The sequence below is a fragment of the Corythoichthys intestinalis genome, chromosome 7 (assembly GCF_030265065.1).
Source record: "Corythoichthys intestinalis isolate RoL2023-P3 chromosome 7, ASM3026506v1, whole genome shotgun sequence".
NCBI classification, from domain to species: Eukaryota; Metazoa; Chordata; class Actinopteri; order Syngnathiformes; family Syngnathidae; genus Corythoichthys; species Corythoichthys intestinalis.
In genome coordinates, this window is record NC_080401.1 from 36,577,282 (window position 1) to 36,590,330 (window position 13,049).

Sequence of the window (13,049 nt, forward strand, 5' to 3'; positions counted from 1 at the left end):
GCATAATCACAGTAACAGTATTGCAGATAACAGGGTTACAAATCCGTACTAATGTTAGCTTTTTTAGAGTAGTAGAAGCTAGCTGTTTAGCTAGCTGTTACTTCTGACCATGAGGACAAACTTATCTTATAAAGTCAAGAAAAACTTCATTCAGTAAAAGTTAACAGTTCTATATAATTATGAGAAATAGAAGCAAATATTTGTTCAATGAATATAGGGTGACCGTATTTTGATTTCCAAAAAAAGAAGACACTCGTCCCAGCCTCGAGATTCTTCAAGTTCACTCAAAGATGCTTATATCACTTTTATATATTTAAAGTGTGCCTCTTCCGTCTGGATAGCAAAATTCAGTTTTATTAAAAAGAAATTTAGCCATACAGTATATGACCAAAGACACAAATTCAAATTCTCAGAGGTTACATAACAGGCTTTATTACTCCTAAAAAAAAATAATCGGGCAGTAAAATCACACCAAAAAAGGAATTAAATAATGATTAAAAATAAATAAATCTAATGCCGACCCATGAAAATGTTGATCAGTTAATACACACACAAACACACAATAGGCTAAGTGCCAACTAAAAAACTTTCGTAAATTACTATCACGACAATTGTCGTTGACGAATTGTTATTCCCACTCAATTGTTATTCTCATTCAATGTTCTAGTTTGCACACAAACAATAACCGAAATAAACTGACAAACGATTCAACCAGCATCTTTCCAAACGCAGCAGTTTAAAACTACATTTCCTATAATGCCTAGCGCGACTTAGCTCACTTACAGCTACCCGATACGCGACAACGGTAGTCGAGGCCAAATCAAACACTGCTATAAAAGTTTACAATCATAGGCAGCGCAATGATGCGACACCAAACGGGATTTTACAGATCACACCAGGACAAAGCTCCGACAGAAGTAAACAGTTGCCGAAAAGTAAGTTTAGCAGGTCTACATACCGATAGCATGTGAGCTCCTGTCGTGACGAAGTTTTGTTTGTGAATGAGAATTGCAGGCTCTCCAGGAACACATTACAGGCAGCGCAGTACCGTAGTATTCTGTGCAAAGTTTCAGTCAATTTCAACACAGGCTAATTGGTTCCGTGAAAAATGATAAAAAACGGACATTTTCATGAATTTATAAAACCCCGCCGAACGCTCCGGACAGGATGTGAAAAGTGGACATGTCGGGGCAAAAGAGGACGTTTGGTCACGCTAAACTAATTATTTTGGAAAAGTGTCTGGTGTCAAGTCTAGAGTATCATGTGACTCACTGAAAAGGTTGATGGCATGCTGTGGGACACAATTCCAATGAATAATAAAACAATGTTTCAAAATATTGTGTTTATTAAACCAAACGTTTCCATGCTTACAAGAGACGGCATTCAAACTAATAATTCTCAAAACATTCAATTTAAATTTGATCTTAACTGCTTTATTTAAGATTTAATTTGGTCATTGAGGGGTGGGACAAGAGAAAAATGGTATTACATAAGGTACTCCACACATATTTGGTGTGTTAAAAAATATTTTCAATCATTGTTCCCCCCGATATGCTCTAAAGACAAGTGATTTTGCTCAGAAACTGCGTAATTTACTATTTGTTTATGTGACTTATTTCAAATTTCAAGGGTGGAATGTCAAATGACCCATACGTCATCCACAAGGTTAATTTTGGCCTTTATGTCCAAAACGGCTCTCTTGCTGGTATTTATTTTCTCAAATATTCAGACAAGTCGAGGGGAGTGACTCAGCCCATATTAAATATTGATCCCTAATGTCCAGGGGCTGCTATTTAGCATGACCTCATTAACGGTAGCCGCCATCCCCGGAGGAATAACTCCTTTTTATAGTCTGACAGATGAGGGAAGATTTGGCTGCTATTCCTGGCTCTGGGGATGTTTCTTTCAACCTGTCCCTGTCTATAGAATCTGCTTTTGCTTGTGTTTGTAATCCTATTGCCCGTATGTGCTTTCAGTATTATTCGGCCCCGCCGGCCTATGAAGCCGCCCTCAAGCATCTGAACACAGCTTTCACCGTTCTCTTCTCCATTGAGTGCGTCCTCAAGATAATGGCATTCGGCTTTTTGGTGAGGAGCGAAAACTTGAGGCATGACGCTCCTTTGTCTTCTGCAAATAAATCTGATTGTCTGGTGTCTCGACAGAATTATTTTCGAGACACGTGGAATATTTTTGACTTCATCACCGTACTTGGGAGCATCACCGAGATAGTAGTCGACTTGCAGGTGAATAGAAAAGTCAGATTAACCCTTTAATGCCTGCAATATGAAGCAGTTGTCAGAGAATCACAAAATTTGAAAAATAATGTCTTAATCAAAGCTTTTTTTTTAATTTGTAAAAAAAAGAAAAAAAATATGTGTAATAACCGCTTTAATATCTATAACCCTTGCTAAATCCTGTTTTTTTTTTCTCATGGAACCTGCAGATGCATGAGTTGACTTGCATTTTTTTTTGAGGAAAGATATTTCAAAATTCTGAATTAGTGTCAAAATCATGAAATCAGAAGTGTATCAAATTTGATACATTTGGCAAGGAAAAATTAAGAGTACAGTGGTACCTCTACATACGAATTTAATTCGTTCCAGGACCTTGTTTGTAAGTCGAAATGGTCGTATGTCGAGCAGGATTTTCCCATAGGAATACATTATAATTCCATTAATTCGTTCCAAAGCCTAAAAACATACACTAAATTCTTAATAAATACTGCTGGCACTGTTACAAATGGCAATTAAACATAGAAAAACAAATAAGTTATAAATAAATAAGTCAGAATAATATAATAATAAGAAGAATAATTAATAATTATTCCTGTAAATAATGTAACGAATTGGATTCTAATATGGCGGACACTTTTTACTGTCCCTGAACGCACCGCGAAGCTGACGTCATAGTGAGATAGGTCGGTGCGGTAGAGATAATACTTTCGTTTTCTTGAGAGCAGTCAACTGCTTAAGACAATGGGCGTTTTGTGTTGGATAAGTTCTTAAATAAATGATAAAAACGTGACGAAGCTGGCGATTTCCTTGGCAATGTTACCACAATAATAATTGTCACCTTAACTTATAAATAGTGGCGAACGGTGGTCGGAAGAGGACCATGGAGCTATATTGTTGAGCCAGTTCAGGGACGCGCACCCCAAGCTCATATTTTTCTATAACTTGCATCTTCATTTCAAAGGTAAGCATTACTTTTTTCCTTGTTTCTCCAACTGTATCAACTTTTTTTGAAAACTGTGTTGATTTCTCACACAAGAAAATCCACCGTGCGTTCGTTTGCAGTGCTGTCATGTCGTCGTATTTCGAGCAACTCGTCGGATGTAGAAACAAATGGCGGCTCAAATTTTACGTCGGATGTCGAAAAGATCGTGTGTCGAAGTGATCGTATGTAGAGGTACCACTGTATTACTTACTTTTTTTGGACTATAAGTCAGTTTTTTTCGTTGTTGAGTATAGTATAGTATAAGTCCCTCCCTCTGGGACTCTCTTGTTCTGCTGGGGGATTTCAACGCTCACATGAGCAATGACAGTGAGACCTGGAGGGGCTTGACTGGGAGGAACGGGTGCCCTGATCAGAACACGAGCGGTGTTCTGTTATTGGACTTCTGTGCTCGTCACGGTTTGTCCATAACGAACACCATGTTCAAACATATGACCCCTTATGATGAGAAAAATAAAAATAAATGGACGCAGGTTACCGGGGTCCCCCCTCTGGAGCCAGGCCTGGAGGTGGGGCTCGAAGGCAAGCATTTGCCCCATGGAGACAGGCCCGGCCGGGCACAGCCCGAAAAGGCAACATGGGTTCCCCTTCCCTTGGGCTCACCACCTGTGGGAGGGGCCAAAGGGGTCAGGTGCTGGAGAGCGCCCCCTCTGGGGACTCCCTCGTTCTTCTGGGGGACTTCAACGCTCACGTGGGCAATGACAGTGAGACCTGGAGAGGCGTGATTGGGAGGAACAGCCCCCCCGATCAGAACCTGAGTGGTGTTCTGTTATTGGACTTCTGTGCTCGTCGCAGTTTGTCTATAACAAACACCATGTTTTGGACACTCGGATGAAGAGAGGGGCGAAGCTGTCAACTGATCACCCCCTGGTGGTGTATTGGCTCCGATGGCGGGGGAAAATGCTGGCCAGGCCTGGCAGACACAAATGTATGGTGAGGGTCTGCTGGGAACGTCTGGCAGAATCCCCTGTCAGAATGAGTTTTAACACCAACTTCCAGCAGAACTTCTCCCTTGTCCCGGAGGAGGTGGGGGACATGTTACACACCTCCATTTTTTAAGTGGCCGAACGGAGCTGTGGCCGTAAGGTGGTCGGTGCCTCTCGTGGCGATAATCCCCGAATCCGCTGGTGGACACCAGTGGTAAGGGATGCTGTCAAGCTGAAGAAGGAGGCCTACCGGGCCTTTTTGACCTGTTGGACTCCGTAGACAGTTGACAGGTACCGGCTGGACAAGCGGAATTCAGTTTTGGCGGTCGCCGAAGCAAAAACCCAGACATGGGAGGAGTTTGGCGAGGCCACGGACAACGACCTCCAGACGGCTTGGCAGAAATTCTGGTCCACTATCCAACGTTTGAGGACAGGAAAGCATTGCACCATTAACGTTGTGGATAGTGGAGATGGGGTACTGCTGACCTTGACTCTGGACGTCATGAGTCGGCGGGGAGAATACTTCAAAGACCTCCTCAATTCCACCGACACGCCTTCCTTTGAGGAAGCATAGTCTGGGGACTCCAAGCTGCGCCCTCCTTTCTCTGGGGTCGAAATCAATGAGGTAGTTGGGAAGGTCCTCGCTGGTAAGGCCCAGGGGGTGGATGAGATTCGCCCAGAGTTCCTAAAGGCTCTGGATGTTGTGGGGCTGTCGTGCCTGACACGTCTCTCTAACATCACGTGGACATTGGGGACAGTTCCTCTGGATTGGCAGAATGGGGTGGTGGTCTCCCTTTTTAAGAAGAGGGAATCGGAGGGTGTGTTCCAATTAGAGGGATCACACTCCTCAGCCTCCCCGATAAAGTCTGTTCACGGGTGCTGGAGAGGGGGGTCTGTCGAGAAGTGTAATCTCGGATTCAGGAGGAGCTGTGTGGTTTTCGTCCCGGCCGTGGAACAGTGGACAAGCTCTATAGCCTCGGCAGGGTCCTCAAGGGTGCATGGGAGTTCACCCAAACACTCTACATGTGTTTTGTAGATTTGGAGAAGGCGTTCGACTGTGTGCCTCGGGGAGTCCTGTGGGGGGTACTCTTGGACTACGGGGTACCAAGCCCCTTGGTAAGGGCTGTTTGGTCCCTGTACGACATTGTGGGCAGGAAGTCGAATTCGTTCCCAGTGAGGGTTGGACTCTGCCGTGGCTGCGCATTGTCAGTGATTCTGTTAATAATTTTTATCGACACAATTTCTAGGCGCAACTGAAGCGTTGAGGGGGTCTGGTTTGGTGGTCTCAGCATTGCATCTGTGCTTTTTGCAGTGAGAATGGTGCTGTTGGCTTCATCAAGCCGTGACCTCCAACTCTCACTGGAGTTATTCAAAGCCGAGTGTGAAGCGGTTGGGATGAAGATCAGCACCTCCAAGTTCGAGACCGCGGTCCTCAGTCGGAAAAGGGTGGCATGCCCTCTCCGTGTTGGGGATGAGATATTGGGGTCTTGTTAATGAGTAGGAGGGAGTGGGAGATCGACAGATAGATCGGTGCAGCGTCTGCAGTGATGCGGACTCTGCACTGGTGTTGAAGAAGGAGCTGAGCGGAAAGGTGAAGGTCTCGATTTACCAGTTAATCTACATTCCTACCCTCAACTATGGTCATGAGCTGTGGGTTGTGACTGAAAGAACAAGATCCCGGTTACAAGCGGCCAAAATGAGTTTCCTCCACAGGGTGTCTGGGCTCTCCCTTAGAGATAGGGTTAGAAGTTCAATCATCCGGGAGGGACTCTGTGTGGAGCCGCTACTCCTCTGCGTGAGAGGAGCCAGTTGAGGTGGCTCGGGCATCTGGTTTGGATGCCTCCTGGATGCCTCCCTGGAGAGGTGTTCAGGGACAGGAGGCCCCAGGGACGTCCCAGGACACGCTAGAGAGACTATGTCTCTTGGCTGGCCTGGGAACGCTTTGGGATGGATTTATACTGTAGAAATTCTGGCGGTTAATAAATCTGCCTCACTATTCTGTACTTGGTGAAATGGACGAATGTCTTTCAATGGATCAGCCACCTGAATTTGACAGTCTGCTTTCACTTCCCTCCCTCAGTTCGTGAATACGTTCAACATGAGTTTCTTGAAGCTATTCAGAGCTGCTCGTCTGATCAAGCTGCTGCGACAGGGCTACACCATCCGGATACTATTGTGGACGTTTGTTCAGTCCTTTAAAGCTTTGCCTTACGTCTGTCTGCTCATAGCCATGCTCTTCTTCATCTACGCCATCATTGGCATGCAGGTGATATGCACACACCTTACTTGTACTGTTTACTGCGTTCTAGAATTGGAAAACATTTGGGTTGTATTTTATGCAAATATGATAAATAGAAGTAAACACATCAATTTGCTCGACCCTTTGTTTTGGAAAACTAATGTCATATCTAGCATATCATGTGATTGTTTGCGTTATTATTTTTCCTCTTACATTAGAAAATGGTTGTAGTAACAAAGTAGTTTTCAACTAGCAATTGTGGGCATGTTGGGGAATACAGATTTCACAAATATTAATTACTATTGCAATTTTTAAAGGGTATGACAACACCTGGGGAAATGCTAATATTCCATCATTTATCCATAAAACGCTTGCCTTTTGGATTTATATCATGCCACTTCGTGTAATTACACACATCGCAACACCGCATCGCAACGCATATTGTGTGCGTGACGTCACTACAAGGAAAGAACCGGCTCAGTGCTTAGTACTGAATGGCGGCGATGATAGCGGACAATTTTGTTTCTAGTTGCAGCGACGAATCCGACGTAACGAACATTCTTCTAATGGTGACGAGGAGAGTTATGAACCTTTCTTTGGTGTGTTGGGTTATCAATTTGAGCCCAAACGAAAGCCAATGCAGCCTAATGAAAGCATCATTGAGAGGAGGAATCACACTGATGAAACACCGGCAACATCGTGTGGGAAACACCGAATGGTTTGTTTTGCATTTCTTTTTGTGAAGCTGATACACCGTGATCGCAAAATAATAATGTAATGTATAGAATAATTATCATTTATTGTGCTATCATAGGTTTTCACTCTTCCAACAGACACAAATATGAATGGGATTCGAGGATTTGTTGTATATATTTTACGAGCGATAATTTATTCATGTGTCCAGTCCTATATCCAATGCGTGATATGTTTTTATTATAAAAGAGTACTCACTCTGGCCATTTCGAGCTTGGCTGCTCCGCTCCTTTGGTTAGCCTGGGGTGGTCTCATCAGAGCCAGTCGTCCTCTTTCTTGATGTCTCGGGACATTTAGGTGGCTGCGCGTGTATGGTGGCTGCTTTCATCAGCAATTTCTTAGCAAAACCTGATTTCATTTGTCCATAGTTCGAATAGCTTTCAGGTGTAAAATGCGCATCACACAAAACCGTGCCGGAGGCTGGGTCTGCAAAATTAGCCCTCTTAGCACGGACGAACTTTACTCATTGTCTGCGTAGTCCAGCTCTTTTTCTCACGTTCGGGAACTCATGGGTACTAAATTGCGTTAACGGCTATTTGTAGACCGCATAGCATGACACGTATGAACCATTTTAGCAATTTTTTGATAAAACACGAACACAACTCTCTCGTCGATAAACAACGATTGCACCTGCCTCGACCTTTCGTTTCCTTGTTATGACGTCTCCGCCCCATTCGGCTGTTTCCGGAATACTTTCGGAAATGTTCGTAATTTTCGATCTATTTTCGATAATTGCTCATGAACGCGATTTATTTTTTGGTTAACTTTATTAATTGCCACATAACGGTTCTAATGATATCTCACAGCACCTTAGTGTTTTAATACCCTTTAATGATTTGGTCTTAGGATAACTCAGATCACTCAAACAGCATGTTTCGATCATATGTGAACTGTTCAAATTATGAGTAGTAGAATGTGAACTGCCCTGTAATTCTAGAATTACCGTATACAGTGGGGAGAACAAGTATTTGATACACTGTCAATGGGTTTTCCCATTGGCAGTGTATCAAATACTTGTTCTCCCCACTGTACTGTGATGACCATTTTAAAAAAATGAAAGTATTAATTCAAAATGTTGTTTTTGTTTGATTTTTTTTCCCCCAAAAAATGAAGCAGCACCGTGAGCCTAAATTAACATTGATTTGAGCCATTTGCAGTTTGTTAACACTTGTAATCTCTGAATCAGGTTTTTGGCAACATTAAAATTAGCGAGGAGACAGAGATTAACCAGCACAACAACTTCAAGACCTTCTCTGGTGCTCTAATGCTGCTCTTCAGGTATATGTCTTCAAGTTTTAAAACCATATTGGAATTCTGAATATTTATTTTCATTCTCTGTGTCGCATCGTGAAGAGCTGAATTCCAATTGTAAGCATTCATCGAAATCCAGCAATCTAGGAAGAAGTCCAAGATGTCCACAGTGACATTTAACACTGTGTTTCACCCACTGGTTCACATTCCCTGCTCAACTGTGGCACTTTAGTGTTGTTAGGATGATGTTGCCTGGTTACAATGCTAAGGCTATGTTTCCAAATGTACCCAAAGGACCACTTGTTGTCAGTAGCTGACGAATGCTGCAGTGGATCGCTTAACTCCTTAAGTGTTGTGATGCTGGGGGAACAAAAGGATGGATTGAATGTAATGGGGAAAAATATATTGTTTTTGCAGGAGTGCCACGGGGGAGTCATGGCAGGAGATCATGTTGTCATGTCTGGGGGGGCAGCAATGTGAGGTGGACCCTTCCAATCCATCACTTGCACTCAACACCAAACAGGAGGGAGGCTGCGGCTCAGATTTTGCATACTTCTACTTTGTGTCCTTTATCTTCTTTAGCTCCTTCCTGGTGAGAAAAAATATTTTACCTTTTAGTACAATCATGAGGGAGAAATAACCATCTTTCTGTCCAGATGCTGAATTTGTTTGTGGCTGTGATCATGGACAATTTTGAGTATCTCACTCGTGACTCCTCTATCCTGGGCCCACATCACTTGGATGAGTTTGTCCGAATCTGGGGAGAGTATGATCGCGCTGCCTGGTCAGTCTTTGTTCGTTTTATTGTTTGGAAATGTACGTTGACGATTGCTCTTGCCATGAGTGTAAAACAGGAGGAATGTGTTTGAGCTCACTTCATGCTCTTCATATTCGTTGCAAAGAATTCACAAAAAACAAGACTTCTGATTTTTACCTCAGTGCGTCTTGTCCTTGTGATTACCAATTCATGCCGCCTGTTATTTCCAGCTCCTTGTGTGTAGCCAATCATTTCCTTTCTACCGTTGGTGATAATGAGCTGTATCTCATCTCAGTACCCCATGTCTGCATATTTAAGCTCCCCGGTTCTGTTCAGTCTTGTTTCCTGTGCCCCTGCCCTGTTTAGTTCTCACAACTTTATTCTTGATACCCTGTCTTTTGTTAGCACTTTGACATTTTTACATTTCTTTTGTTTGTACATTGTTTTTGAAAATTAGACAGTTTTTGTTCGCAACTGCTTCTCCTTATGCTAATCGGGTCTACATCACCTCATTCCTCAACTGCTTGTTCGACTCATGCCTGACACATTCATTCCAAAGTTGTTTAGCTGCAAAGTATTAAATGTTATGTTTGCAGATGTTCTACGCCACAGCAACATTCAGTGGAGCAAATAAGTATTTAGGCAACCACCAATTGTGCAAGTTCTCCTACTTGAAAAGATTAGACAGGCCTGTAATTGTCAACATGGGTAAACTTCAACCATGAGAGACAGAATGTGGAAAAAAAAACAGAAAATCACATTGTTTATTCTTAAAGATTTTATTTCCAAATTAGAGTGGAAAATAAGTATTTGGTCACCTACAAACAAGCAAGATTTCTGGCTGTCAAAAAGGTCTAACTTCTAACGAGGTCTAACTAGGTCTAACGAGGCTCCACCTGTATTAATGGCACCTGTTTTAACTCATTATCGGTACAAAAGACACCTGTCCACAATCTCAGTCAGTCACACTCCAAACTCCACTATGGCCAAGACCAAAGAGCTGTCGAAGGACACCATAGACAAAATTGTAGACCTGCACCAGGCTGGGAGGACTGCATCTGCAATAGGCAAAACGCTTGGTGTAAAGAAATCAACAATCGGCAATTATTAGAAAATGGAAGACATACAAGACCACTGATCATCTCCCTCGATCTGGGGCTCCATGCAAGATCTCACCCCTTGGCGTCAAAATGATAACAAGAACGGTGAGCAAAAATCCCAGAACCACACGGGGGACCTAGTGAATGACCTACAGAGAGCTGGGACCACAGTAACAAAGGCTACTATCAGTAACACAATGCGCTGCCAGGGACTCAAATTCTGCACTGCCAGACGTGTCCCCCTGCTGAAGCCAGTACACATCCAGGCCCATCTGCGGTTCGCTAGAGAGCATTTGGATGATCCAGAAGAGGACTGGGAGAATGTGTTAAGGTCAGATAAAACCAAAATAGAACATTTTGGTAGAAACACAGGTTCTCGTGTTTGGAGGAGAAGGAATACTGAACTGCATCCGAAGAGCACCATACCCACTGTGAAGCATGGTGGTGGAAACATCATGCTTTGGGGCTGTTTGTCTGCAAAGGGATCAGGATTACTGATCTGTGTAAAGGAAGTAATGAATGGGGCCATGTATCGAGAGATTTTGAGTGAAAATCTCCTTCCATCAGCAAGGGCATTGAAGATGAGACGTGGCTGGGTCTTTCAGCATCACAATGATCCCAAACACACAGCCAGGGCAACAAAGGAGGGGCTTCGTAAGAAGCATTTCAAGGTCCTGGAGTGGCCTAGCCAGACCTCTTTGACAGCCAGAAATCTTGCTTGTATGTAGGTGACCAAATACTTATTTTCCACTCTAATTTGGAAATAAATTCTTTAAAAATCAAACAATGTGATTTTCGGTTTTTTTTTTTTTTTTTTCACATTCTGTCTCTCATGGTTGAGGTTTACCCATGTTGACAATTACAGGCCTCTCTAATATTTTCAAGTGGGAGAACTTCTATAATTAGTGGTTGACTAAATACTTATTTGCCCCACTGTAAGAACAGTAAATGCTAATACTGTGTTGGACAAATACTTTAAAGCAAGGGCGTAGGTTTGTATAGGGACGGTAGGGACATAACACTACCAACTTTTCAGGATGCTCAAATTGTACCCACCAACTTTTAAGCCATCTTATTTGCATTACATATTGAGTTCAGTTATATAGGTAATTTAGATTGTCTTCCGATATGTTGTAAGGATAGAATAGAGCCTACCATTATTAAGTGAATTATTTTCATTATGTTCCCACTTACATTTATCCCTTTTCACTTGCTGAATGTGCTGGTCCATTTTTTCCCCCTCAAACGCACGTTTGATTGGCTGATGACTTGACCCCCCATTCCCTCCTCCCGCCACACGCACATGCACATTCACACAACCCCGCCGACAGAAATACAGCATGCCACTTCCGCCACCCCCTTCGAAGAGGAGGGATTTTTTTTTTTTCGGCCAGCACAATCCACTGTAAGTAATGTAAAAAGACATCAATGTTGTGGAGGTTAGGGGGAACACCACTAATTTTTCTACTAAAAGTCCGACCTGCATCAAAGTTAGCATAACATTAATCTGTGTAACTTTCAAAGCTACTGCGGTCAGGACAGCCACCACAAGGAACAACGAAGTCAAGCTAGCCGTCCCTCATTTGGATCATTGTTTGCATTATGTGCATTACCGTCCCAAGAATGGGTTCACGACAGAGGGACACTGACATGGGGGAAAAAAAAAAAGAATTTCATAAGAGTGCTTTGGTTCGAGTCTTGGGGTAGTCTAGGATGCCTCAAATATAGATCGGTCCTTGAATATCTCTGATTTTTTTTCATGAAGTTTTTCCCAAATCACTTTTATATTACAATACTTTAGTTTGAGTCTAGTAGAGCTGGGAATCTTTGGGCACCTAACGATTCGATTACGATTCAGAGGCTCCGATTCGATTATAAAACGATTATTGATGCACCCCCCTCCTTTTTTTTTTTTTTTTTTTTTAAATAAAATTGTTCAAAAATACATTCAGGCTAAACCAAACAACTATTTCAGTATCAAGTTAACATATAGCAGTAAACAAATATACAAAAATAACAGTAAATAAAAAAACTCCAGCTGTATCAGCAGCTTTAAACTACATTCAATTAATTTAATGTTGTGAATCAACCGTTAAAGTTGTTAAAATTGCTCCCGTTATTCCATAATTTCCCTTTTGTCTACTTTCGACATGTGAAAGTTTTAAAACTATTTTAAAGATAGATTCAAGTCAATATTTTACCGATTTAGGAGTATTTTAGATAAAAAGTTAATTAGGTTTGCTTGGAAGGTTCGCTACAACAGCCTTGCAGGGAGGTGTACTGCTTTAAGATGGCGGCCGTTTACTAACGCCCGCATCTAGCTTTTTGTAGGTGAGCTGCTAACGCTACCGAATCAATGGTGCATCTAGTCCTATATACAGTATATGATATCTACCATAACATTATGCTACTTTGTAGCAGCTTTTCGGCAGCAGTCAGGTATGTTGTTGTGTTTTTTTATCTCGTGGCATGAGTTGAGCTAGAGCCGTGAGTTGAGCATTGGCATTACCCGAGGGGCCGGGTAATGAGAAGCATGATGTTTAGCTACTCTCGCTCCGTTCCTCATTGACCGCGCGGCGCGCTGAGTGTGTTGTACTTCCGCTTTACTTGGCATATTTCAATAATCGGAATTTGGATGTTTGTGAATCGTTCTCGAATCTTCCACGGCCGAATCGCGAATAATCTAAGAATCGGAAATTTTGCACACCTTTAGAGTCTAGGGTGCTCTATTGTCCTCCAAAGGAGAACCCATTCTTGGACAGCTCCCCATTTTTTAATAAAGGGACTTG

The 13,049-nt window shown here is 42.6% G+C and overlaps 1 protein-coding gene across 1 annotated transcript in view; it reads left to right on the plus strand.

The window, feature by feature from the left end:
* The window catches only part of LOC130918675 (voltage-dependent R-type calcium channel subunit alpha-1E), a 312,447-nt gene that overhangs the window by 251,734 nt on the left and 47,664 nt on the right, over window positions 1-13,049 (plus strand). The window contains exons 34-39 of the mRNA XM_057840588.1: window positions 1,977-2,087; window positions 2,163-2,243; window positions 6,241-6,426; window positions 8,339-8,430; window positions 8,821-8,995; window positions 9,060-9,187. Of these exons, the coding sequence (XP_057696571.1) occupies window positions 1,977-2,087; window positions 2,163-2,243; window positions 6,241-6,426; window positions 8,339-8,430; window positions 8,821-8,995; window positions 9,060-9,187 (773 nt within the window). The remainder of the gene's footprint in view (window positions 1-1,976; window positions 2,088-2,162; window positions 2,244-6,240; window positions 6,427-8,338; window positions 8,431-8,820; window positions 8,996-9,059; window positions 9,188-13,049) is intronic.